Genomic DNA, 14535 nt, shown 5'->3' with positions numbered 1-14535 from the left:
GTTGTCAGGTTTTCTAATGGAATCAGGACCCTGGACAAATCAGTCCCACACGCTTGGAAATGCCGCCCTATAAAAGCGTCAGCTCTAGAACTCAGCAGCACCATGGCACAGGCAGTGGCTACTGTGAGAACAAACCCAGAGATTTCTCAGTGGAGGATCACTGATGAGAAGCCTAAGTACTGATGGTGGGGGCCTCCTGGGTTTGGGTGTTGTAGGGAGAGAGCACTTAAGTGTAGAAAGCAAAGGCAAGGAGTGGCTTGCAACAGTCACACTCCTGCCCTAGGTCTGGTTTCCCAGTCATGCACAAAATAGTGCAGATTGTGGCACCCCAATTTCCAAATTATAGCTCACCTGCAATGGTTAAACTTTGTATAGGCTAACTCTTTACAATCCCTTTTGGAATGGAATTAATTGCAGCCCAGGCAGGATAAGAACCTTAAGGAGCTACTGGTTTGGTGAGATTCTGGTCCACCATCACTCTGCCAATTTAAATTCATTTTCCATCTCTAGATTCACTGCCTCTTGGCCTAGGAGATTATGCCCACAGTTATTACCACACCAGCCAAGGTAATGGAATTGTACTATATTTATTCCCCATATTCAATCTCAGTAATGCCTTACCTGCACCTGGCAGGCATGGAGGTGGTGGGGGTAGGGGTGACATTGATCCTGATGCCTCTAGTGGTGGTCCTGTATAAAGGCTAGATATTTGCTCAGCCCCTGGGGACAGTGCTGCAGAAGACAAAACTGGTACAATGGCAATGTCACCATCTCCTTTCTTCTGGACTTTGATAGACCCCTGCTTCTCCAATTCATGGATCTTTTTCTCTAGGTGGTTATGCCTTTGTATGGTCTCCTCCTTCTCTTTGATCATTCTCCGAAGTGTATGTACCTGGGTGTTGGTATCTTTGTAAACCTCCTAGGAAGGGGAAAGGAGCAAAAAACACAAGAGAATATATCAAGAAACAAGATCTGGGATTTGCGCTTGCACGCATCATTTTCATATCACATCCAAATGCTTTCCTTTGCCTTCCCTTCATACATTACTACAAAAGAACTGACATTCTTCACGAAGTATTCATTGTCAAGCCATCCTCAAATTTTATATCGATGTTAATAAATTGGAGCAGAATATGAACTTGCCAAGATGCCACGAGCAACCCCAGGTGTATGTTAAACACAAATCCAGTGATTTGAAGATCAGACAGAAAATAATCTCTTAAATATTTGATGATGCAACCTAAAGGACATTTGCAGAAAACCTATAGAAATCGTTATACAATGTAGGAAGTCTGGAATTTAAAAAAAAACTTTAAACAGTCCTCAAAAAAACCCAAAATAAAAATTCAAGTGTAACCAAATGCTCTAACTCAAATCATGAATCATTCATAACATTTCCACCAGTCTCCCCATTCTTGATACTCATTTAAAATGCAGGGCACTTGCAGCATAAGCTTCACTATATTGTAGTCTGCAGCAGCAAACTTGTATAGGGTCAGGTTCAGGTCAAGTTTACTTAAGACACCAAAATAGAGCATTAAATTAAAGTTTAACTGAAGTTCAAGAAACTAGCTTAGACCATAAGCTTTCTGTGGACCTCAGCATAGGTGCATAACTGATATCAGCAACCAACCAAAGCTGATTGTGAAAAAGAGTCATGTTGATCGGTAATCAGTCACAGGACAGCAAGGTTTTTTTTGTTGTTGGCGGCTGCACTGGCTTGTAATCAACCTCAATAATTCAAGTGTTTTAGAACTGGGCTAACCAACAGTTCACAAAGAGGAATTACACCTTCTCATAGAAAGAAGGCCTTGTACTATATATGGCTCTCCCAAATTCCGGATGCCGCAAAGTTATAGTTCATAAAGTTCTTGATCACCTTCAGCAGTTGAGCAGGGCGGGGAACCCTTCCTCAAAAGGTACTCATTGCCTAATCATGTGACCCAGCATTGGAAAGGAGAGCCCATGGAGATTCAGCCAACTGTCCTTCCTCTAGCCGCCACCTAGCCACCAATCCCATCCTACCACTGCCAACCCATCCCCACTCATCTATCATTTGGGTCTCCACAACTGACCCGCAGTTCTCTGTTGGGTGCCTTACCAGCAGCAGTCACCACTCCCAGTGGGTCTGATGGGCAATGGAGAACCACTGGCCTCTGACTGGTCAGCAGCTATCGAGGAGTGGGGTTCCGGCCCTCTAAAGGGGATTGAACAGATAGCTTCTTAAATTGGTGGGCCTCCAGAAGGGCAGGTAAGAACTCCCAGCCTTAAATTCACCCCAAGACTCAAAAGATATTTCCACCTTGATTGTTCTCACAATATCTCTAAGTGAGGTCTCAAACTTCAAATCCAATTATTTTTAAATCTTGTGGGTCTGAGGAAATTGTTTAGTGGTGTCTGGATTGACCACTGGCAATGGAAAGAATCTTTCAAACTACCTGTCTGATTGGGATTGGCATCCCTCTACATACAATAAACAAACACATTCTGATCACCGAGTACACCATAGAATTTAATTAATTTGGAAGGACTAAAACATGTTACAAAATTTAACAAACACTCGTTTCAATACAATACTCACTAAACTGGCTCATGTGCAAACTTTATGTTGGTGAGCAGGAAAGAGACAGATCATGAAATTGCCCTTTTCTTCACTGAAGCATTTATTGATGTAGTTTGCGACTGTGTCAGCTGAATGATCTCAGTTACACGACCAGTCCTTGAACGGTGCGTAAAGCTGGTTCAGAAGATTTTGCTAATACTTACAATTTTTGTGAAACAATGAATCACTAATGTGTGAAAGATGGAAGTCTTTCTTCAGAAAGCGCTTGCCTGTGGAGTTTCCTTGCCCATCTAAATTGGCTTGGATCTTTTTTGAAACTGACTATTTGTCATTGCCACAATTGTTTGTGATAGACCTGGACTCCCTTTCTAACTCTACGACTCTTTGTATCAGCCTATGCCATATAAATGGCGATAAGATGCAGATAATCCTTTACAAGTTGCACTAAGCATTGGACTCATTTTGGACGTTGATCATCTTGGTTCTAACCAAAGAATGGCAGAAAAAGGGGGCTCTGCTTAATCCATATGAACCTTTTCTGGATAGCTACATTAGCCCACTATCCACATCTTAGGCATTACCACTGACCAGAAACTGAACATGATCAGCCATATAAATACTACCTGTACATAAGCAGGCCAGGGGCTAGGAATCCTGCAGCATGTAACCCCTGACACCTCAAAGCCTGCCCACCATCTACAAGGCACAAGTCAGCAGTGTGTTGGAATACTCGCCATTTGCCTGGATGAGTGCAACCCAAATGAACACAAGAAGATTGACATCATCCAGGAGAAAGTAGCCCAGTTGATTGGCATAAACATTCACTTCCTTCACCACTGACGCTCATTAACATGAGTGTATACCTTCTACAAGTCATTCTGCGGAAATCACCAAAGATCTTTTGACACCATCTTTAAAACCCACGACTACTACCAAGGAGGGCAAGGGCAGGAGGTACATGGGAATACCAGCACCTGCAAGTTGTCTTCTAAGCCACTCACCATCCTGATTTGGAAATATATTGCTGTTTCTTCAGTCAAAATCCTGAGATTCTATGCCTAAGAACATTGGACTGCAGCAGTTCAAGTAGGCAACTCACAACCACCTTCTCTAGGTCAACTAGCGATGTGCAATAAATACTGGCCCAGCCAGCAGCACCCATATTTCATGACAATTTTATTTTAAAAACTCATGTAAAAGAATGAAAAGAAAATGATATAAAGCTCAACAGAATTGCAATTTTTTAACATTTAAATGTAGATTTATTATGCTGTTACTCTTGGTAAGTTGGAAATGCTTCTGACAATGTGTGAATTATGTTTTGAACTCAGTTACAGAACACTTATCAGTTGATTAAAATCATAATTTAGACAGACAATGGTTAATTTAGTTTGTGTAACAGTTTAAAAAAAGCTTGCAGCAAACTGGTGGCCAATTTCTCTTTCCCATAAAAGAAGCAGCTGGTTCACACGATTGCTGAAGACCAATTTCAAACCTATTATGTGTCACAGCTGCAAAGAAATCCTTACAAACTTACTCTTATAACTTCCAGTTCTTTACTTCTTTGCATTAACTGCTTTTCCAGTTCCACAATTTTTTCCATTGCTTCATTTTCAGTATCTTGCAACTTTTCTGACAACTGAAATTAGAATTTGATACATTAGTCCATTGTTTGCAGTGGTCAACAGCAAGTCTCCTCTATGCTAGTCAAGAAGTAGTTTAGCTCCAGAGTATGAGGTTTCAGAATCACATCTGAACTGCAATTTAAAGCAAGTTACTTGATCACAGATAGATTGGCAGTAGAAGCACTACAATTATAGTTAAGTAAGGGAAATCCACATGGTTTGTTGTTTCAAACTGTCATCCAGTCACTGGGGTACTACATTTTGGTAGGGTAAATCAGGGCAGGACTTATATACTTAATGTGTTGCTGAACAGAGAGACCTCTGAGCGCAGCCTCATACTTCTTTGCAAGTGGACTCCCAGGTAAATGGAATAGTAAAAACAGTGTTTGATATGCTTGCCGTTATTGGTCACTGAGTGTAGGAGTTGGGAGGTCATGTTGCGGCTGTATAGGATATTGGTTAGGCCACTTTTGGAATACTGTGTTCAATTCTGGTCTGCCAGCTATAGGAAAGATAGTGTAAAACTCGAAAGGGCTCAGAAAAGATTTACGGGTTTGACCTATGCTGGGGTTATTTTCCCTGTAGTGTTGGAGGCTGAGGGGTGACTTTACAGAAGTTTATAAAATCATGAGGGGCATGGATAGGGTAAACAGTCAAGTTCTTTTCCCTGGGTTGGGGGGAGTCTAAAACAAGAGGGCAAAGTTTTAAGGTTAGAGGGGAGAAGATTTAAAAGGGACCTATGGGGCAGCTTTTTCATTCAGAGGGTAGTGCATGTATGGAATGAGCTGCCAGAGCAAGTGGTGGAGGCTGGTACAATTACAACATTTAAAAGGCATCTGGATAGGCATATGAATAAGAAGGGTTTAGAGGGATATGGGCCAAAAGCTGGAAAATGGGACTAGATTAGTTTAGAATATCTGGTTGGTATGGGGAAGTTGGACCCAAAGGTCCGTTTCCATGCTGTACATCTCTAGGACTTCTGACAGAACTATGTCAAGGTTAGGAATGGGCGAGACAGGATTCAGTTTCAACACACTCTCACTAGCTGTTAAATAGCCCATCAGTGCTCAGCGCCAAGGTTTATAGGTAGTCACTTAGGAAAGGAAGCAAAAGGCAACTGGCACTCCTGGCATGGAAGCCCAGGAAGGAGTTAATGCTGGAAGGAAATGACGATATGGGAAATATTGGAAAATATAAACTGCAAAGCAAAAACATTAACTGCAAGACATAATATAGAAGAGACAAACTTGCTTTTATTTTGAGCACCATCTTATCTTTCATACTAAACGATTTCAGTCTGAGATATCCACATTTAGAAACCAGTCTTTGGGTAATTCAAATGGATAATGTAAAGGCAAAAGACCTCAAGTACATTCCAGCTGTAGTGAAGAAGACACTTGCTCCTGAACTAGCCACCAACATTTCCCCACTCCACAACATGCTAGCCTAGCTGTTCCAGTGCAGCGACAACACTGGCATCGACCCAACAATATGTCCTGTAGACAAAGCACAGGATAAACCCAGCTAATTGCTGTCCACAGTACTAGCACATATCAGCACAGGGACTGAAGCTATCGGACCATACTACCCAATGGCATTTATTCAGCCATAACCTGCTCACTGTCAGGGTGTGGTGTCAGGAACCCAATCAAATCCAAGGCAATATGAATTGAAGGGTAAACAAGAGCCATATCTAGTTGTGTTTATTGGAGATTAACCATCTTGGTCTAAAGTTGTTACTGCAGGATCTTTTTTAAAACCCAAACATCATTAATCAGTGGCCTCTACTCCATCATAAATGGAAAAATTAAAGCTGATTAGAAGGAGTCTCACTCAGGTAAATTGAAATCAAAAACAGACAGAGAAATCTGTAACAGAACTGTGGGCTGCCTTTAAAAATGACATGGATTGGGTACATTTGGGGTATAGACACATAAGGAGGAAAGCCAGAGCTCCCTAAAGGGAAAAACGGACAGAAAGCAAGACAAAGCAGATAAAGGGCATAGATGACAGAGTAAGGTTGTAAATAAAAGTGAAAACTAGACTAAATACAGAGAATTCAGACGGGAGTGAAAAAAAAAATTAGAAAGAATGAAAAGAGACTAGCAGCTAGAATAAGAGAACCTAAAAGTCTTTCTCGATATATAATTAGAGATTTATAAAAAGGAGTGGGCCAATTAAAGATCAAAAGGGGCTTACTGCATGGAGCCAGAGGGCATGGTCTCGGCATTAAAATTAGAACTTTGCATTTGTCTTTACTAAGAAGGTGCAGCCAAAGTTCACTGATGCTTGCACCACATTCAATGTCATTCACAACTCTCAGATACTGAAACAGTCCATGCCTGCATGTATGGACAACACTCAGACTTGGGCCAATAGGTGGGAAAGTAATATTTATGCGTCAGAAGTGCCAGAAAATAAACACCTACAATACAAGGGAATTTAATCATCTCACTCTGATATTCAACATCATTAGCATCAATGAATTTTTCCATCAACTTCTTATTGACTACCACTGATAAGCAATTGAACTGGATTAACTACTTAAATAGTTGGGCAACAAGAATTGGTCAGAGGCTGGGAATTCTGAGACAAATAGCTCACCTCCAACAACCCAAAGCCTGTCCACCATCTACAGTGCATGTGTGAGGAGTGTGATGGCGTACTTTCCACTTGTTTGGAAGAGTGCAGCTCTAACAAAATTCAAAAAGCTTGAAACCCATCCATGATAATGTAGCCCAAATAGTTGGATCTCATCCACCACCTTTAATATTTACTTCCTCCACCACCAGTGCACAGCAGCAGCAGTGTGTGCCATCTAGAAGATGTACTGTTACAAATCATCAGGGCCACTTTTATTGCACCTTCTAATCCAGAACTACCAGGGTAGGCAAGGCACGGGAACGGCACCTGAAAGTTTCACTCCAAGCCACAAACCATGCTGACTTGGAATTATATAACTGTTACTTCACTATTACTGAGTCGAATATCTACAACTCACTTCCTAGTGACACTGAGTATACAGAGATGACACAAGACTGGAGCAGCTCAAGAAGATGCAGCTGCCATCTTCCCAAGTGCAATCAGTGATAGGTAATAAACACGGACTTAGTCCACATCACATGTATGAATAAAAAATAAGCTTTGAACTGCAGTGACTGGTGTCAGGTCAGCCAATATTTTTTACAAAGTAAGATCTCATGAATAGCAAATGACCAACTTCTAGTCAGTTCACTGAGTCAGAGAGAGTCTGGTCATTATTATTTTTATTCACTAAATAAGAGTTACAGATTTTAAAACGTATCTACCAAACACTGCAACTCATAACCACATCTGACAAAACTGACAGGCTAATCTGCACTGCAAAATATTCTTTGAAGTCCTACAGAGACTCAATTATCAGAGTGATATCAACATCACAGATGTCTACTTCAACGGGTATTCTACAGCAGACAAATACTTTGCATTATTATCCAGTAATAATGATGTAATTCTAATTTTCTATCCTGACCTAATTAGCAGTTAACTGTTTGATTTTGAAATTACTTCAAAACAAAATGAATTACTTTGTGTTTGCAACTAATGATTAAATGCACTTTTTTAAAACCATATTGATTGGGTGCTGCAGGTCTAGTTGAAAAATGAAAGAAATGGTTACATGAGAAATGTTTTCTTCCAGTTCTTCTACTCTCTCTAAGGCAGCATTCTTGGTTTCAGCATCTTCAAGTAGTGCACCCACATCAAAGACGTTATCCAAGTAGGCTTGTATTTGCACCTGCAGTTTGTCACTCTCCGTATTTTTCAGTTTCTAAACAGAAAAGACAATTTCTCAACATTGTATTTGCACCAAGTTATCAAGCTACTTTACATAGGTGGAAAATAGGAGTATTTAAAAAGTCACTGGAATATGATGATGTAATAAGTTAGTATTTTTGTAGACCACATTAACATCTCTCCTCAGCATTACAATGTACTGAATTTATATTTTTGAGAGGGACTCAATAGAGAATTCTCAGGCATTTTCTACTGTTGGCATCGTATTTCAATATTAAACACTCCTAAAGTCTATGCCATTCCCCCAGTTTTGATTTGGCTGGCATATCTGTTCTGATGATGCCTAACTTCCATACCAATGCTTTCTGATGTATTTTCCTTTTATTCAGTTAAATGAGATATGCTGCAATTGGTAGGAAGCAGTCTTTGGAAAATAAAAACTAATTATGGTACACGAGCAAAGGAATGATGGGGGAGGGGGATATATATATATATATATTTAAAAAAACACAATTCCCTAAAATTAATGTCACAGTTCATTAACACTGAAAGAGAGAGCTCATTTTTGGTGGAATAACATCAAAAAGCAAAGAATTAATGTTTAGTTTTTGTTTACCATTTTCATTAGACCAAACTTGGAGAATGGTGAATATTAGAAAATGAATATGGAGGGGCTGGATAAGGTGCAATGAAGACTTTCAAGGAGGATACCAGAATGGAAGGGATTATGTCAAGCTGGAAAACCTGAACAGGTTGACTCTCTTCTCAAGAGGAAGAGGAAAAGGAAAAAGAAAAGGCTCAATGTGACCGAATTGTGCAAGAAGCGCTGATGTACTTAAGGAGAAAGTTCCAAATCACACAACACCAGGTTATAGTCCAACAGGTTTAATTGGAAGTACAAGCTTTCGTAGCACTGCTCCTTCATCAGGGAGCTAGTGGGGCAGGATCATATGACACAGAATTTATAGCAAATAAATGTGTCCCATGATTTTGCCCACTAGCTACCTGACAAAGGAGCAGCATTCCGAAAGCTAGTGCTTCCAAATAAACCTATTGAACTATAACCTGGTGTTGTGTGATTTTTAACTTTGTCTACCCCGTTCCAACACCGGCATCTCCACATCATTGTACTTAAGGAGACTAGTTGGCCTTAAATGGCCTGATACTCGCCATATATTCCAGGTAATTTTGGACAGAATGGGATATTCCCTTCAGTATCAATCTATTTTAATGTTTTATTAATGCTTGAACTACAATACTTACAACACAAAACAGTGTAAAATATAAATGCCTGCATTTGAGGCAGTAACATGAACGGTTTCACTTTCAACAGGATATATCCTGATTAATAGGGTAAAACAAAGAAGATCTAAAGGAGGACTTTTTCCACCAGTTTTAACCATATCTAAAGCCTTCCACAACTTTAGATCAAGCCCCTCTTACTCAGGGAGTTGATTTAATACCGTAAGTTACAGCGAGATGGAAAACATTAATAATTCACAACAGCTTTCTCGACACAGTTCCAATATTCTCAATCGTTCCATAACAAATAACAACTTCTTCCTTAAGCAATTGAATTATTGCCACGTCTTCTTTATTCCCTTTTGAATTTTTAGAATTAGGACTTTTCTAGCAGTATTTATTTAATTACATTACTAACAGATTCTGAAGTAAACTGGCATCCAAGATCGGGCCATTGGAGATTAAATTGACTTGTGTCAGGCAAAGGCAATATCTGCTGCAAACGCCATCAAACGTAATGCTAAGAAATATAATCTTGAAACTTCAAAATCAATTCTATATCCCTAGATATTCATCGTGCTCAAAACTAGTAATTCATTATTGTGACAGGAAAAAAATGGATCCTAGATAAGGAAATGGAATGAGTTTGTGAAACAACGTGCTCTAATTACTAAGTAAAGGGGTACCCACATCCAGGTATTCATCCAGTCCTAGTTTGGTGAACTCATATTGGAGATGCACTCGGAAATTCATATCCTCTACAGAATGGACTACAATGTTAATAAACTGCATACAGGCCACCTAGAAGCAAACGAAGATTTTAAAAATTACAATTAGTAGAATTCTATCTTTAGACATTCAACTGATAAAATAAAAAGTATACCTTCATCCTATAATAGCTACATTTTCAGTCTGGATTTAAAACCATTTAATTCAACTTAAAATGTAACAATGACTCAAAGCACTTGTCAATAACAACGATTTGGCTTTTGCTTTATAAATTACTTTAATATCAATGGCATTGAGTGCTATTATCTTGAGAACAACTAATTTTCTGAAACAACCTGTTGAATATTTTAGTAGAATGAGAAGAACATCATTAAAACATTAAAACCACAAGGTCTTTCAAGTGCAAGTTGAGGTGTATTTGTTCAGATTTATTGGATTAAGAAAACCATTAGGAATAAATAATTTTAGCATACAACATAAAATCCTGTGCATAAGATGCACCTTTTTTTCCTTAAACAACAGTCCATAATAAAGACTGAAGGCATACCCAAATTAAAGTCCTGGACATACAGTAGAATAATAACTACAAGTGTAGCTGAAAGATCTAGTGTTTTAACTATTATGCCTAACTCTAATCACAGAGACAAAGAGACATGTGACCTCAAGAGAGGAGACAGAAGACATATCTCGGTCTGACCAGAGTATGAAAAGTCTGTTTTTCAACTTAGAACGTAGGTTATCTTACACAAGTTAATAACCCAATAAATGAAGCATAAAAAGCTTACTTTGGAATTGACAATGTCAGAGGTTTGAACAATTAAGAAAATAGTGCCATGATGAAAATTGCGTTACAGAGCATTTTATGTCAAGGTACTGTGGAGCTTATTCAAGGAACAGCTACTGCGTGTCCTTGATAAGTATGTACTTCAGGCAGGGAGGAAATGGTCGAGCGAGGGAGTCGTGGTTTACTAAAGACGTTGAATCTCTTAACATAAGCCTTCTTCCTCTTGACAAGATGAGACCCGAAGGCTCAGTTAGGACACTTGAGAGTTACAAGTTAGCCAGGAAAGACCTAAAGAGAGAAGTAAGAGGAGCCAGGAGGGGACATGAGAAGTCGTGGACAGATAGGATCAAGAAAAACCCTAAAGCTTTCTATAAATATATCAGGAATAAAAGAATGACTCGAGTAAGATTAGGGCCAATCAAGGAGAGTAGTGGGAAGTTGTGCATAGAGTCAGAGGAGATAGGATAAGCGCTAAATGAATAATTTTTGTCGGTATTCACACTGGAAAAAGAATGTTGTTGAGGAGAATACCGAGATACAGGCTATTAGACTAGATGGGGTTGAGGTTCATAAGGAGGAGATGTTAGCAATACTGGAAAGTGTGAAAACAGATACATCCCCTGCGCTGGATGGGATATATCCTCGGATTTTCTGGGAAGCCAGGGAGGAGATTGCTGAGCCTTTGGCTATGATCTTTATATCGTCATTGTCTACAGGAATAGTGCCAACACACTGGAGGATAGCAAATGTTGTCTCCTTGTTCAAGAAGGGGAGTCGGGACAACCCTGGTAATTATAGACCAGTCAGCCTCACTTTGGTTGTGGGTAAAGATTAGATTAGATTAGATTACTTACAGATTAGATTACTTACAGTGTGGAAACAGGCCCTTCGGCCCAACAAGTCCACACTGCCCCGCCGAAGCGCAACCCACCCATACCCCTGCATTTACCCCTTACCCAACACTACGGGCAATTTAGCATGGCCAATTTACCTGACCTGCACATCTTTGGACTGTGGGAGGAAACCGGAGCACCCGGAGGAAACCCACGCAGACACGGGGAGAACGTGCAAACTCCACACAGTCAGTCGCCTGAGGCGTGAATTGAACCCGGGTCTCTGGCGCTGTGAGGCAGCAGTGCTAACCACTGTGCCACCGTGCCGCCCATAAAGTGTTGGAAAAGGTTAAAAGAGGTAGGATTTATAATCATCTAGAAAGGAATAAGTTGATTAGGGATAGTCAACATGGTTTTGTGAAGGGTAGGTAGTGTCTCACAAGCCTTAGAGTTATAGAACTTAGAACATTACAGTGCAGTACAGGCCCTTCGGCCCTCGATGTTGCGCCACCCTGTCATACTAATCTGAATCCCATCCCACCTACACTATTCCACGTACGTCCATATGTCTGTCCAATGACGACTTAAATGCACTTAAACTTGGCGAATCTACTACTGTTGCAGGCAAAGCATTCCATACCCTTACTACTCTGAGTAAAGAAACTACCTCTGACATCTGTCTTATACCTAGCTCCCTTCACTTTAAAGTTGTGTCCCCTCGTGTTTGCCGTTCCCATACTTGAAAAAAAGCTCTCCCTGTCCATCCTATCTAACCCTCTGATTATCTTGTAGGTCTCTATTAAGTCATCTCTGAAACTTCTTCTCTCTAACGAGAACAGCCTCAAGGTCCCCAATCTTTCCTCGTAAGGCATTCCTTCCATACCAGGCAACAGCCTAGTAAATCTCCTCTGCACCCTTTCCAAAGCTTCCACATCCTTCTTATAATGTGGTGACCAGAACTGTACACAATACTCCAAGTGTGGCCGTACCAGAGCTTTGTACAGCTGCAGCGTAACCTCCTGGTTCCGGAACTCAATCCCTCTATTAATAAAGGCCAAAACACTGTATGCCTTCTTAACAACTCTGTCAATCTGGGTGGCAACTTTCAGGGATCTGTATACATGGACACTGAGATCTCTCTGCTCATCTGCACTCCCAAGAACCTTACCATTAGCCCAGTACTTTGCATTCCGATTACTCCGTCCAAAGTGTATCACCTCACACTTGTCCACATTAAACTCCATTTGCCACCTCTCAGCCCAGCTCTGCATCCTATCTATGTCTCTCTGCAACCTACTCCATCCTTCATCACTATCCACAACTCCACCGACCTTAGTGTCGTCCACAAATTTACTAACCACCCTTCTAAGCCCTCATCCAGGTCATTTATCAAAATGACGAACAGCAGAGGGCCCAACTACAACCCTCTGTTTTCTTTCAGCAAGCCAATTACTGATCCAAACTGCTATGTCTCCCACAATCCCATTCCTCCGCATTTTGTATAATAGACTACTGTGGGGAACCTTATCGAACGCCTGGCTGAAATCCATATACACCACATCAACCGGTTTACTCTCATCTACCTGTTTGGTCACTTTATCAAAAAACTCAATAAGATTTGTTAGGCACGACTTACCCTTCACAAAACCGTGCTGACTGTCCCTGATCAGATTATTCTTTTCTAGATGGTTATAAGTCCTATCTCTTATAAACTTTGTTTTTTGAGAAGGTGACCAAACAGGTGGATGAGGGTAGTTGATGTGGTGTATATGGATTTCAGTCAGGCTATTGCACAATATAGGGTGATTTAGTGGTTTGGATCAGAAATTGGCTTGCTGAAAGAAGACAGAGGGTGGTGGTTGATGGGAAATATTCATTCTGGAGTTCAGTTATTAGTGGTCTACCACAAGGATCTGTTTTGGGCCCACTGCGGTTTGTCATTTTTATGAATAACCTGGATGAGGGTTAGTAAATTTGCAGATTACACTAAGGTCAGTGGACTGGTGGACAATGCTGAAGGATGTTGCAGGTTACGGAGGAACATAGATAAGCTGCAGAGCTGGGCTGAGAGGTGGCAAATGGAGTTTAATGTAGAAAAGTGTGAGGTGATTCGCTTTGGAAGGAGTAACAGAAATAAAGAGTAGTGGGCTAACAGTAAGATTCTTGGTAGTGTAGATAAGCAGGGATATCTCGGTGTCCATGGACATAGATCGCTGAAAGTTGCCACCAGGCTGATAGGGTTGTTAAGAAGGCATAAAATGCATTAGCTTTTACTGGTAGAGGGATTGAGTTTCGGAGCCATGAGATCATGTTGCAGCTGTAGAGAACTCTGCTGCAGCCGCACTTGGAGTACTGCGTATAGTTCTGGTCACTGCATTATAGGAAAGACGTGGAAGCGTTGGAAAGGGTTCAGAACCAATTTACGAGGATGTTGTCTGGTATGGAGGGAAGGTCTTTTGAAGAAAGGCCAAGGGACTTGAGGATGTTTTCATTAGAGAGAAGAAGTTTGAGAGGTGATTTAATTGAGATGTGATTTAATTGAGACATATAAGACAACCAGAGTGTTATATAGGATGGACAGTGAGACCTTTTTCCTTGAATGGTGATAGCTAGCACGAGAAGACATAGCTTTAAATTGAGGGGTGATAGATAGAGGACAGATGTCAGAGGTAGTTTCTTTACTCAGAGTAGTAGGGGCGTGGAATGCACTGCCTGCAACAATAGTAGACTCGTCAACTTTAAAGGCATTTAAATCGTCATTGGTTAAACATATGGATGAAAATGAAATAGTGCAGGATGGGTAGACTTCAGATTGGTCCCACAGGTCAGCGCAACATTGAGGGCTGACGGGCCTGTACTGTGCTGTAATGTTCTATGAACTCCAGTGTCACAGATTTATGTTTTACTGTTTTATCAGATAATTCTCAGAAAGAAATATTATTCACATTGCACCCTTCTTCATTTCAACGCAGCATGTGGCTGTGG

General features: G+C 40.6%; 1 protein-coding gene across 11 annotated transcripts in view; it reads right to left on the bottom strand.

The window, feature by feature from the left end:
* LOC122551601 (formin-like protein 2) overlaps positions 1–14535 on the bottom strand; it is a 269634-nt gene that overhangs the window by 32457 nt on the left and 222642 nt on the right. For all 11 annotated transcript variants that reach the window (XR_006312144.2, XR_006312145.2, XR_006312146.2 and 8 more), the window contains exons 11-14: positions 9895–10005; positions 7847–7996; positions 4101–4202; positions 622–919 (exon numbers count right to left, since the gene is read on the bottom strand). Coding sequence is in view for 8 of the 11 variants with exons in the window: in XM_043693750.2 (XP_043549685.2) it covers positions 622–919; positions 4101–4202; positions 7847–7996; positions 9895–10005 (661 nt within the window). In the remaining 3 variants the exon portion in view is untranslated. The remainder of the gene's footprint in view (positions 1–621; positions 920–4100; positions 4203–7846; positions 7997–9894; positions 10006–14535) is intronic.

This window comes from Chiloscyllium plagiosum, unplaced genomic scaffold (genome assembly GCF_037043375.1).
Source record: "Chiloscyllium plagiosum isolate Xiang-an unplaced genomic scaffold, Cpla_swu_hap1 HiC_scaffold_7, whole genome shotgun sequence".
Classification (NCBI taxonomy): Eukaryota; Metazoa; Chordata; class Chondrichthyes; order Orectolobiformes; family Hemiscylliidae; genus Chiloscyllium; species Chiloscyllium plagiosum.
This window is presented reverse-complemented; position numbering and strand designations above follow the sequence as displayed.